General features: G+C 31.3%; 1 protein-coding gene across 8 annotated transcripts in view; it reads left to right on the forward strand.

The window, feature by feature from the left end:
• The first annotated feature begins 1130 nt into the window (after positions 1–1130).
• LOC111627879 (transducin-like enhancer protein 4) overlaps positions 1131–13653 on the forward strand; it is a 161677-nt gene continuing 149154 nt past the window's right edge. For 4 of the 8 annotated variants that reach the window (XM_023371551.1, XM_023371558.1, XM_023371554.1 and 1 more), the window contains exon 1: positions 4768–4951. In XM_023371551.1, coding sequence (XP_023227319.1) covers positions 4910–4951 — 42 coding nt within the window. In that variant the 5' untranslated portion in view covers positions 4768–4909. Of the gene's footprint in view, positions 2200–4767; positions 4952–13653 lie in introns of those variants that run through there. The other 4 variants (XM_023371552.1, XM_023371556.1, XM_023371555.1 and 1 more) reach the window with 4 other exon arrangements.

The raw sequence follows: 13653 nt of genomic DNA on the forward strand, positions 1-13653 counted from the left end.
TGCTAGACAGTCCGACCTTATAGCTTTCATCTGGAAATTCTTGGCTGTTGGCAGCGCCTATCAGATTACATCCAGCTGGTAGTTGTAGAGGAGAAGCTACTGGCTGCCAAGTATTTCTCATTAATTACATTAATTATAGTCCTTGCCTTGCCTACCTACCCCACTATCCGTCTTAAGCGAGCCACTTGGGCCATTGTCAACACCCAACGCTACTCCCCTTCTCGTCTTTGTGGCAATTTGTTTACACACCAGATAAGCTAAATTAATACAAGCCAAATAACTATTCCGATATTAATAACAGATTTACTATTATTATTATTAATATTATTTTGCTAACGGAACAATTGTGGGAGCGACGCGATCCGACGCGACGCGACGCGGCGATGGCGACTAGACGCATTAAAGACGAATTTTCCCAAGCGCTGCCAAGGAACAGGTTTGGGTACTTTTTCATTCACAATTAGTGAAACATAACAGTTTTAAGGGCAAACCGTCTAGGCGTCGTCAGTTCTATCATCTTGTGAGACAACACAGAAGGGGAGGAACCGTCGGCGCCTGCTAATCTCCACTTACTAGTCCCCGCCCACATCGGCCGGATTGGACGAGCGGAGTGGTGACAGCTTGCCATCAAAAGCACGTGGTATGTCGGACTAGCGCGGGGGTCCGGCAACGACTATCAGTGTGGCGACGACTGTGAGTGCCGTCCGGGTCACTCCGGGTCTAATCTGATTAGTGGGGAAGAAAACTTTGTAACGAAGATATTGACTCAGGGGTGGGGAGTTATATCGGCATCGATAAATGGTAACAGAAATCCGGTAACACTCCCTCCTACACGCAGGAGGATTTGGCCAAGTCTCCTTTTGTACCGTTTCCGTAATTGATGTCATTCTTTTGTTGTCTTAATGGAAGATCCTGGTGAGTTGTGCTCGCTGACCGGAACACACACTTCTTTGCCAGCGCGATGGGAAGTCCCTACCCGTACAAACCCTACACTCCCTATAGTGTCGTTACAGCGATTCTCTACGGACTCCCTGATGGTCGGAGCCTGACACGCTGCTAATTACGTAGAGAGCCGTGTTTATTTTGATTAGTTTCCACTTTATGAGGTCTTTACGCCACGATTTTCCGAGCTGCAGTTTAAGGGCGAGGAAACAAAAAGAGAGAAACTCAGCCACGGAAAAAGGGGGAACGGGTGTGAAGTGCACTTGTGACAGGATAATATTTTCCTTAGCGCCTGCAGTGAAATAAATCTATCCGAAAGACGCAAGAATGTGTAAAAGGCCGCCTACGTGAAAAACAAGTCTTACGAGGCAAGCCTCCGAACATTTGTTCAACATCAACACTACACGCTCAAGTGCTCATCAAAAGCAACATCAAGCCCTGTATAATTATCCAGCTCTCCGGGGTGATCGCTTGGCTGCTCCCCCGCCAAGTGTTTGAATCACATTAACAGCAAGGACAGCACCGCCGCACACCACGTGGTTTTGATGGCTGGCTGTCAAGGAGGTTAGTTAAATACTAAACGTAGACCGTTCGGGCGGAGCTTGCGGGGTTGTGCAACCTTATTGGTCAACCGAGCCCTGGCCGGATGATGTGTCTGTGCCCGTACCACGTGGTACACTCCGGTGAAGAGAGAGAACAGTCATGTTTGTTGATTAAGCCAATCTGAACGTTCCGTATATGGTGAGGGCATATCCGCAATCGCTCTTGTCGTACAGGCTCGGATGGTTTGTATCTGGTCTTCTACAGCATCCAACAAGCTACGGGTTATTACGACTTTTAGCCTCTTCTTCCACCTCCGTTATGGATAGTGTGCAGTGACACGGTGCTGTCGGGACCCGAACCACCGACCAACCCGACCGAGGACAGTACTTGCGCCCTGTTATTACTAAGAAACGTGAAAGCGATAGGAAGGAGCAGCAGCTTTCCCGCCGGCTAAAAAAGTTCTGCCTATTGTCATTGGTTTGCCGAGTCACGCTACAGCTCGTTGCAATCGGAGAGCTTTTCATTGTCAGTAGTTGACTGCTGTGCCTAGTTGGAGTAGCATCAACCAGCAATCCCTTTGTAAGGGCGGCCGACGTCACCAACAACAGAAAGACGGCGTCGTTTCCTAGCGAACAAAGAAGTATCGTGTCCATGTAGTAGCGAAAACTCGGATGCCATATTAGGTCCTCCGCCATGTATCCAGCTCGCCATCCGGTAAGTTGCCCCCGTCTTAATTACTAAATTACCATCTCCTATGCGTTTCTGCCCGCCCGTTCTCGCTCCATCCGATCTGTGGCTCGGCTACACAAAACGGGTCTTTAAGCCACACACGGCCGTTCGGGGGTGTGTTACGCAACTAAAACGCTTCCATAAGTGATCGGTACCGGGTTCGATCGCCTAACTTGATTGGCTTACGGGTTGTTGGCGGCTTAAACGCCACTTTTTATCAGAGGTTGCCAACATGGCCGCTCGCTTACCATCGTCTCCTTTGGTAAACTGTCGACACGTGGTCTAACGGATACGTCACGATTTTTTCGCTTCGACTTTTTATTATTTTCGGTACATTTAAGTTTTTTTTTTTTTTTAAATTTATTATTTATTTTTAACGCGTCGTTTCAAAACCCAACGCGTTTAATCTTACTGGGAAATCGGTTAAGCGTTACTGTATATTTGGTATTTTTATTATTATTTTTCCTCTTAGCAATTACTGGTTAGTAAGGGTTGTAATTTGTGTGCGGGTCAACAATAGGATAAGACAATTGGGAACAGTTGTTCGATACACGTACTGTACGTGTAAACGTAACATATACAGTATATAAATACAGTATATACTCGTATATAAGATATTCGTCGATTGCATACCACATAATTTGAATATTTAATTAATTGAAAATTATCGGGATCGATAAAGAATTATTTTTTTTTTTGCTTTAACGTGCGGTAAACCGTGTGTTCTTAAAGTCGACTGCTTGATTTGTTGTGTGTGATTTTTTGGGAGGGTTTTACGCGTGAAATTGTGAAATTCTTGAATATTTATATATTGCCTAAGAGTTTTATAACATTTGTAAAAATTAATAACCTGTTTATATGTGGTTGCAACACTTGTACGTTAAGCGAGCGTTCATAATTATTCATAGCATGTATGTTTGCAAAATACTAGCGGAAGATACTTAATTTTCACTTATAATACACATGCAAACCCATGAATAATTTTCTATATTGATGCGGTTTTTTTCTGGTAACCATTTTTTTTTATTCATGTGAACGTGACGTTTTTATGTATTCTCTTCTATCTACCGAACACACGTTACTCTCTTATAACATCATTCAAAATGGTGCATAAAAATATAATTACAATTAAACCGCTTAATTATAATTATTTCTTAGCCACTAAATGAATTTTTAAGGGCATTTTAACCTGTCTAAATAGCTTCGTAAACGTTATTTTTATTCGCTTCAAGCATGTATCATTTGTTTTTCGTTATCTTCTTTTTTCCCCTCTTCTTGAACGGATAATGTGATAACTAGTAGTTAATTTATACCACTAATTTAAGTATGGGAAACACCCAAACTTCATAAAATTAAAACATTCTAAAAATAACAAAAGAAAGGATGTGACTTATCAAGCCATAATTAAACTGATTATTTCTAATCACTCTTGATATTAATTCCTTGAAGGCAGCTCTATGTAGTAATTGGAGACTAAATGAGTAGATGGCAATTGGTAACATCGAGTAATGAGATGTACATGTACAATGCTTAACCATCGAAAGTGTGGGATACAAATATCTTACAATTTTCGAACGCGACTAATGAAGTCGTGACTAATATATATCACAACCATAACCGGTTTAATGCATAAAAGGAAATCTTACTATCAATATCTTTAGCTACCTTCTTTTTTCTCTCTCTTTCTCGTGTTTTAAGCATGGCAAGACTCGTAACTAATGAAACATAAATGGGTAATTATCTTATTAAACGTTGTTGTCATAATATGGCATTATTATTATTATTATTATTTTAAAAAGAAGGATGTCGAGTTTCGAAAAAGTGGCATTTCCTGGAATGATTATGGACATCTTTTACAAGTTTAGTTTATTTCAAACACATATTTTTAATTCGGGTTCGAACCACTCACGTGGCTTTTCATCTATGTATTTAACAGATAATAGAACATGCTTTACGCATCGTTAACCGGTTTAAATGGGTTCGAATTCGTTTTTCGCCCGAAGACTTTGCTTTGTTTTCAACTGTTTAGCACTTTATGGTAATTTCTTGCTTGTCACGATTGTAAATCACGTTGCGAGGCGTTAAAATGTGTACCGAATCTATTATGACAAATCGTGTCGGTGATAAAGAGATTCGAACCACCTAATATCCCATTTTAAAAACTTTCGACATATTTATAGTGTCTAAACCGGAATTCCCGTATAGGATAACAATCAAGGACGTTTTCGCATTAAACTTTTTTTTTGTTTATTTTGCTTATCTTACAAGACAAATTGAAGCAATGAACCTGATACCCGGTAGAGTGGCTTTTGTACGCTATTGTTCCCTATTGTAAAAGTGCAATTCGAGTGTTTATTTAATGGCACTTATATATATAATATTATTTTCTCAAATATTTAATTTAAGTCAATGTATTCTAGAATATAAACAATTATTAATTGAGTATTATTATTTTTTGAAGTGTTTATTTTTATTAAGAAATAAAATTTTAAACATTTTTACTTTTAAAAAATGTATTTTATTATTTTTTATTACTTTTATTTCTTGCCGTTTTGGCGTTGCGTATGATGTACTTTTTGCCGCGAGAATGCGGCCATGTGCTTCAGAAGTAAAGGAAGAAAAGATTTTTTTTCTCCCTTCGAATTGGTTTAAGTGATACTTTAACCATTTTAAAAGATTTGTAACGTTATTCTGGATGTATCAGTTAAGTGTGCTTGAAGATATCGATCGTTTAAGGGTGAGAATGACTTCACTGAATACTTTATATTAATTATTGTATCTTGTTTGTTCGATTTAACGTATTTGCAGATAGAGTAAATGGTTTGTGACTGTTGTTTTCTCAAGCCGTTTACGCTGTCGTTTTGTGAGAATCCCTTTTAGCTCCTATCTCTAAATGACTTCTATTCACTTTGTACCGGTTGCAGAGGGAAAAAAAAAGGTCACCTGGACGACTTCCCGTCGTTTAGGTCATATTATCGTATTAGACAGAAAATAGATTGACGTTATAGTAGCCTGCAGGAAGTATGTGAAATCATCCAACTGTTACACCGACAGGATTCGGTTTTTTTATACGCATAAATATATAATTTTTATCATATTTTTCCCCATAGAAACTCTATAGAAACATGTTTAGTTAGTGATGGAATAGATATCAAGAATAGAAACTTAAGTGTTATTTAGTTATAAATTCCGTAAAGCCCAACAACGTCGATCATTTCGACTCGTTTGCCAGTTAAATAAATAGCCAGGAGTGATGATGATGTGTGTCGACTCAACATCATCGAATACCGCACATACCATCGCTGCAGAGAGAAACAGTGATTTAAGAATAGTTGTTAATTATAGCGGAGACGGGTATTAAGCAGTTTGATGAGTTAGCGTAGCGGATCGAATAATATAATAGGCTGTAGAAACTCTCGTTTCACAGAAGTGAGCCAGCGAAATGTTAACCCCTGGACGTCTGCGTGGATAGGTTACGGTCCGTGGCACACCTGCTCACTTCCCTTCTGCTTGCCCCCACGTTACTGCTGGAAACAATAACCACACGTGTGAATAGGTAGTTAGCAACGACCATACCCGTTCATTTTACAGGTACACCTGAAGCCAGGAAAGACTTTTAATACAATGCAGATTGATTAGAGAAGCTTTCTTTCTCTCTCTCTTTTTTTTTTTTTTTTTTTACCTTTCTCCCTTTCTTTTCTTAGTTTTATTTTTAATTTTTTTTATAAATAACATACATTCACACTTGTTGAACAATTGGGAAACTTATTATCTTCATCGTCCTGAGTAATAATTTTCAATAGACATTTGCATCTTGATTAAAGAAGTATGAATAGGTAATTTTATTATTGTAACGGATGAATTTAAATTGCTGATTATGATCTGTTGATAAATGTAATTATTATCTCTGTCCTGCCACAGTTTTACAGATATAATAATAGTTAATCAAGAGTCTGGTGCAGGGATGGCTTATTTTTTCCCCTCTCTGAGGCATAAAGAGATTAATTTATCCTTTATGTAATATGTATGCATGAGAGTGAATCATGCACCTTTATATAAAAAGCTTGTAATTTGAAATACTTCCGATTGGCGATTGTTTTGCTTAATAACTGAAGTTTTTTCTTAACTATTGTCAAAAACTAGGATAGAAGTTACAGAAACTATATACTACTGTTCTACTTTCTAAACAGAATATCTCAGCTAAATGACATCCATTCAATCCACTTAAGTGGTTTGAGAGAGGCAGATTTCTGGAAAAAAGGTAGAGCAATAAAGTATATATTATTACTACATAATAGTAGTTAATATTATTAAACTCTTAGAATATATGAAAAAGAAATGTTTAATATTTTAAAAAATTATTCAAGAATATAAAATATGACTATTTTGTGAGATAGAAGTAAAGGTTAAAACAGTAAATTGATAAAATTCATATTATAATTATATGCATACATAGCTATAAAATGATCTAAACTGATGTATCTAACTACATGAATGTTTAAGATGATTATAATTTTCAAACATCTGTTGTTTAATAGAGCAAAAAATAAAAAAGCTGAGCACCTAGAAAATTAGTATATTGGTATTGAAGTGTATAATTATTAGTTATGATGAAACATTTATCTAAATATTAATTTAATATTTAAATGATTAAGAAAGTTTTTTAAAAAGAAATAAAAGTTTTATATAAGTTATAAAACATTTGAGTATGAGTAATATATTAAAAATTGAGGTTTTTAAAATCTCTTGATGTGTAGAGAATGTGTTTTAAACAGCACATAAAGTAATCTTTTTGTTTTTTTTAAAGGAAAATTCAATTATTTTATAGAAAATATTCACAGAAAGGAGGTTCTTTAAAGATTTAATTTTATTGCAAATTTTTTAAATCTTATTAAAGTAATGAAATTTTGTTAAAACACCATTAATTTAAACTGTTTAAATGATTTAGTTCGTAGCATTTAAAATATTGTTTTATTCAAATATGTTCGAACTATTAAATGGGATTAAGTCTTTTTTCTTCTCTTTTTTCGCGCCGGTCAGGGAAAAATTTTTTTCCTTTCAACGATATTAAAATTTAGAAGGTGCAGAACAAACAAATCATTATTATATAAAATATATAGAATAAACAAAGCATTTCTGTATTGTTCAATCTCGTAATAATTTATTGTAGCGAAAGTAATACTGTATCGTTACACGTATTAAGTTTTAAAATGGGTTTGCTGGAAAGCAATAATGTAAATGAAAGGATCGATCAAAGTTTGCATTTTAGAAGATTAACCAATTATTGGTATAAGAATTAATTGGAGAGTGCTATTTTATAATTAATATATTTATTGTCGCTTACTTACGTTTGGATAANAATGTTTTTTTTTTCTTTTAATTACTAATGACAATCAATATATAAAGTTATGAGATACAATTGTAATTTAATTAAAGTTAATTACATATCAAATGACAAATACTCAGATGAATAAATTACATTATTAGAGTTTATATAATGATTTATTGTTAGAATCATTAGAAAATTGAATGCTAAATAATTATTTTGGACTAAATAATGTTAAATATTGTTACTGTATAATTAAAGATTTAAAATGTTTATTGTGTGATTTGTATATGAAGAGTTTAACAAAACAATTTTAATGTGATGTTAACAATGTTTTTACTGTTTAGAGTTTGTAACAATTATCAATGGAGTTTATTTTGCCTTTTACAAAGACTATGGATGAAGAAATTTGTAATCTGTTAACAAATATTTTCATTTATTCAAAACATATTGCAAATTTATGATATAAAAGCAAAATTGTAATAGTTTAATTTAAATTTTTTGCTGTTTCAAGAAACTATAAAAGTGAGAAGTGTTAATTTGACCCAAAACTATCAATGACAAATCTTTTACCTGGGAAATAAAATATATAAATATTAATTAGTGAAATGACTTTCTCAGTTTGTTATTTCTCTGTTTCTTTGGCTACCAATAAATGACGATTCATTCGGAAGCAATAATAGTAATTTAAAATGTAAATCATGCAAGTATTACAAATGTCAGGAATAAACTGCAATGAAAAATTTATAAGGTAATAGAATAAATACAAAGAGAGAGAGAATGAAGAAAAATAAGAGAGTAATTTAAAATTTTATTCATATAGCTTTTTTTAAATTTTATTTTTAATTTTTATTGTCTTGTTAAATATCTCTCTTGGGAGTCTTCAAATCGTAGTTAGTTTTATTATGAACTTTAAAGAACTTGTTATGAGCTCTCCTATTGATTAAAGCTATAATATTAAGCGAAGAGTTTTTGTTACGCAGTCAAGTATTTTGATCAAGGCCAAACTAGCAATTTAAATCCAATTGTCGGGAGATGCCCAAGGGCTTTGATAGTACCTCGGAAACTAGTTACTGATAAGTTGGCGATAAAAAAAAAGAATTTGTATTGGAAGTTATTTGATTATTATTGGATGATAATATAGATTTATAATCTCTTTTCTTTCTAACTTGTTTTTCTTTTTATCTGCAAGTTATTGCATGGTGTAAATTAAAATTGTACTCATTTCTAGTTCTGTATCTGAATGGGTACTTAAATATTTTGTTTGAATCGTTTAAAGTATTGCACTACACTTAATAAAATATTTAGAAGATTACTTTAATGAAGACAGAGACTATGAATAATACAATGAACTGTGGCATTAATTAATAAAAACAGCAACGGCATCAATTATAAATTTTTTATTGACCAGGGGGAAAATGCACTTTTTTAAAATGATTTCAAGTTAGTTATTTTTTAATTTTTTTTTGTTTAGAAGCTTTTGATTTGTTTATATCTTTAATAGAAATCTGTGAATTACATTAAAATAGATGACAAACTTTAAGTGCCGAGTAATTAACACTATTATCATTTTTAGTTTTTTGAATACATATACCTTTTTTCATTATCCACTCTTTTGTTTTTGTTGACGATCAATCAAGAAGCCTACAAATATCGTATCAAATTGAGATGTTCAAATATTGCATTTAGTGAAGAGTTCTTTAATTTTTGTGTATATCTGCTTATCTGATTTTTAATTTATACATATTTAAGCTTGGAAGAAAGACAAACTTTTAATATAATATGGAAAAATTATCAAATATATAAAATAAAGGTTTAAATTTATATAAAGCTTTTACAAGAAAAGCAATGAAGTGGAAATACTATTTTATATCCTCTGTTTATATGTAATGATTGCATTATTAGGATATTTAATTGTGTGATAGGTTAGCCAATGTGATGGTCCTGATACACCTGTCATCAGAAGTCAGTGAGAAAATCTCTTTTTGAATCTTAATGTTTTTTGGTTCTAGTTATCTCAGGCTGTTTGTGCAGAATGACTAGGGCTTTATAAAAAGTTTTCACTCAAAGAAAAATAGTTTAAAGTGGATTTACTTTCGAGGAGTTCCTGTAATAAGGTTGATACATTCTTAATAAGACTATTTGTTTTGTATTTGCATAGGATTTCTATTTTATAAGAGATTTCTGGTTTAATATTTAAATCATTGTAATGATTAATTTTGTTATGTTTTAATGATAAAATTACAAATATGCTAATATTTTTGTTTATTTCACAATTTCTGGATTCATGATTATGTGTGTCTAAAACTCTTGAAAATTAGAATTTTTAGGAGTGAGGTGAGAGATATTCTTTGAAAATTCGTGGATGAATGGATGGAGAATGTACTAAAATGTTTTTTTTTTCTTTTAATTACTAATGACAATCNTATTGTATCATTTTCTGTAAATTTGGTATATCAGTGATAGGTATGTTAGTAAAATAGTTTTTTTAATGCTTTTATTGAATACAAAAATAAATTGATTAACAAACTATTAAAAATGTTATATTAGTTTTATTGACCCCTTACTTCTGCTCAATGGACAAAGTATTCAAAAAGCATTAATGGAAAAACTAAGATGTCTAGCATTTAAGAAACACACAGTTATGCAAGGAAAGGAGCAAAGTTAGGTTTATGCAAACTAAATTGGTTTCAGCATATAGATTTGCATTTAAATTTATTTAAAGTGTTCTAGCCAGTTTATCTTAGTAGCCATCCTTGGCTACTCAGATAGCCAAAAACATTTGTTAAATAAAAAGTTATTGCTTGAACATGCTAGAACTATAAATTATATTCCAGTTTAAGAAGCTTATTATTTAAATTTATTGCCATATTATTTAATATAGGAGGAAAGGCCTCTTATATGTTAAAGTTTAAAGCCACAACAGAGCTAAATCTGCTCCTGAGAGGGAGATATGAGAGGAGTAGGATTGGAAGAGAAAGAATGACAGGTTAATTCCAACAAAAAGAAAAAAGTAGGAAGACAGGAAGATACAAGTGTAGAAAGGAAAGAAATGAAAATTTTGAAGTGGTCCCATAGATGGTTGATGAAAGCATTTATTAATCATCATAACTTAAAATAAGAATAAAGTTAACTTTGTTAGAGTTCAAACAGATTTAGTCAATATGTTTACTTTAGATAATTTTCTTGTTGAATTTATTTCTCATTAAGAAATTGATATACAAGATTAGAACAGGAGTAAGATGAAATAATCATATCTACGTAAATATTAAATGTTTATCTTATATAAGAATTGTGATATGTCAACTTATTGATAACAGTATCAAAGTCTGTGATAAAGCTGATAAAAACTTTTTCTTCTTCTGTGTTCTTTATTACTTAAAGCAATTTGTGGTTTGTATTCATTAGTGGAAATAAATTATATTTTAACTCCAGTGTGAGTTTTATAGCCAGATTTATGGTGATATTTCTCTTTCGTGATCAAGTTATTGATTTGTATATCTGCATTTTAATGGATATATCTTGGCAAACCTACAGAAATATCTGCAGTTTATCATTAATAAAGTTTAGAGGTCTATCCACTTGATAAAGATCACTTAGTATTTATAATAATTATCAAAATGAATCGATATTCTTTAAGTGTGCTATCTATATTGATTTTCTGATATCAAATGTAGCATCTATAATAACTTTTTACTTGTTGTCTTATTCTATATATGAAATTAATATATAAATAAAGGACATAAATTGAATGTGTGATTTGTCTGTGGGAATGTTGCATGCTTTGAAATGTCTGAAATTCAACTACTGATAATTTAACTTACATATGTTTTAATGATGCAATTAATTATATTCTTTGTATAAAATTAATCATAAAGCAATTATTTCAGTTCTTAACATTGAAATATAGATGATAGTAAGTGTGGTATTTAACTATGACATAACAAACTTGAAATTGTAAAAATTCAAGATATTCAGTTATGTTAAAGCAGCAAATTGATGATATACTTCTATGTAAATAAACTGATGAAATAAGAGTTGTAGAGAATGTTAATACTTTGGGTTTTAGAGGAAAGAACTGACATTTATTTCTGAGCTTTTTTTATTTTGAGTTGAGAAAATATTTCAAAATAGAAGTTTATAGAAAATACTTTTTAAAATGATGTTGTTGATATTAAATCATAAAATGTTTTAAATTTTTTAAATTGATGATTCAACCACTAATAATTTGATTAACTCCCTTTGTTTGTAATGTAAGATGCCAAGATATTGGATTTATATTATAGTTTTAGGGCACCGTGGCAAGTAGTCGCCTGCATCAATCAGTTGGTAGATATTAAAAGATTATTTACATACAATTAAAAAATCATTAAATATTCATATTTTCTGAGAATATACTCTGCAATTTGATTATAGTTAACAAATTGCTAATCATAAAAGTCTTAATACAAAAAAAAAAAAGAAAAGAATTACAATTAGTCAGAAGTATATTAATCCTCTGTTCAATTGGAAAATCAAATGATACTTGCAGAGCAAGTTTTTAATGTTTGCCTCCAATAAAGTTTTTTTCTTGTAGAATTATCAATTAATTATTCACTCACTGTACAACCAGCTTGATCAGATTAAACATGACCCATTTAAAAAAAATGTTAGAAATTTCACTTCTTAATTTATATTGAGTATCAAGATCATTATTTATCTAGAAATTTATTATTTTATTTATAATCAGTCATAATACATAGCTTGAACCAGGTTGAATCAATAAGGATTATTACTTTGAAATTGTATTATTATTCTTATGAATTTTGCTACTTAAAAATTTATTTTTAACTCACTAGGCTGAAATTGGTTGTTTTTAAAATATTTTAATGCACAATTGCAAAGAGATTGTTTGAATTTATTTGTTCTGTAGATCTCATTTTAAATGATTGGTATCTGAATGTTAATGATTAATTTATGTAACAAACTACACTGACTACTATAACAAACAAATAAGCATCAGTTCATTATTGCAAAATCTATTGCAAATCCAATACTTGTTTGGACACAAATAAACAATTTCTCTTAAAATTTATTGAGCTTTTGCACAATCTAAACATAGAAAGAAATAGCATTGGCACTTTATAATATTATCATATTTATAAATTAATGCTTAGTGAAATGAGGCTAAGTTACCAAAAGTGAGTTGAAATTGCTTGGAAACCTGAATTATTTAGATAAGAGCATTTTTCAGAGATGATGAGCTGAAAGCTAGTTTCGCATTTACTCAATAAATTGATGATGATAATGATTCTTTATGTTAAACAGCATTTGAAAATGAAGTGAAAATGAAAAATAGTGTGTTTCTACAAAATTTTATGCTTAATTTTTATAATTTTTGAATATTAATCAAAATTTAAATAGAAATTATGAATTTATATGAATAGTTGTTATAGATGTTTATGTAAAATATGAAGTAAAATATCATTGTGATTTTACATTTCATGGAAGCCACAATGAACCAAGTTATTATTGCAACTAGCTTTAGGAAGTGTGGTTTCAATTTCTGGTAATGGGATGGTTTTTTTTATTTTTTTATATCCTTGAGCTGTGTAGACTTTACAGCATAGTACAATTCAATATGCCAAATAGATTTTGCAGTGTCTGCAAAGTCTACTTGGGATATTGAATTGAATAGTAATGGTTCGTCCAAACTCAAAGATATGAAATTGAATGTTGTTAATAGAATATTTTAAAACTGTTTTTATTTTTAGCTGGGAAAAAAGTTAATAAAACTTCAGTTATCAAATAATTCTTTAATCAATTTTAACTCTAACTGTAAGTATAGAATTATATAAAAGTAAAAAAATTTTATTTTTTTTAATATTAATCACCAAATGTTGTCAGGTAACAAGATGTTTAGCTCATTATAATACAAGCTGTTTAGTTTGTAGTTAATTACAAGGCTAATTGTGGAACATGGTGTACTCTGAACAGACCAATATGTCTTAAGATAGATAATTGATAGTTTTTATAGCTATATACTGATAAAAGATATTAAAATAAATTTAATGTTTTATATTAATAAAGCAGCATTGTTTTCATGCATAATAAATATATTTAAGTGTAAAAAA

This window comes from Centruroides sculpturatus, unplaced genomic scaffold, assembly GCF_000671375.1.
Source record: "Centruroides sculpturatus isolate CEXI.00-Female unplaced genomic scaffold, Cexi_2.0 scaffold335, whole genome shotgun sequence".
In the NCBI taxonomy this organism is placed as follows: Eukaryota; Metazoa; Arthropoda; class Arachnida; order Scorpiones; family Buthidae; genus Centruroides; species Centruroides sculpturatus.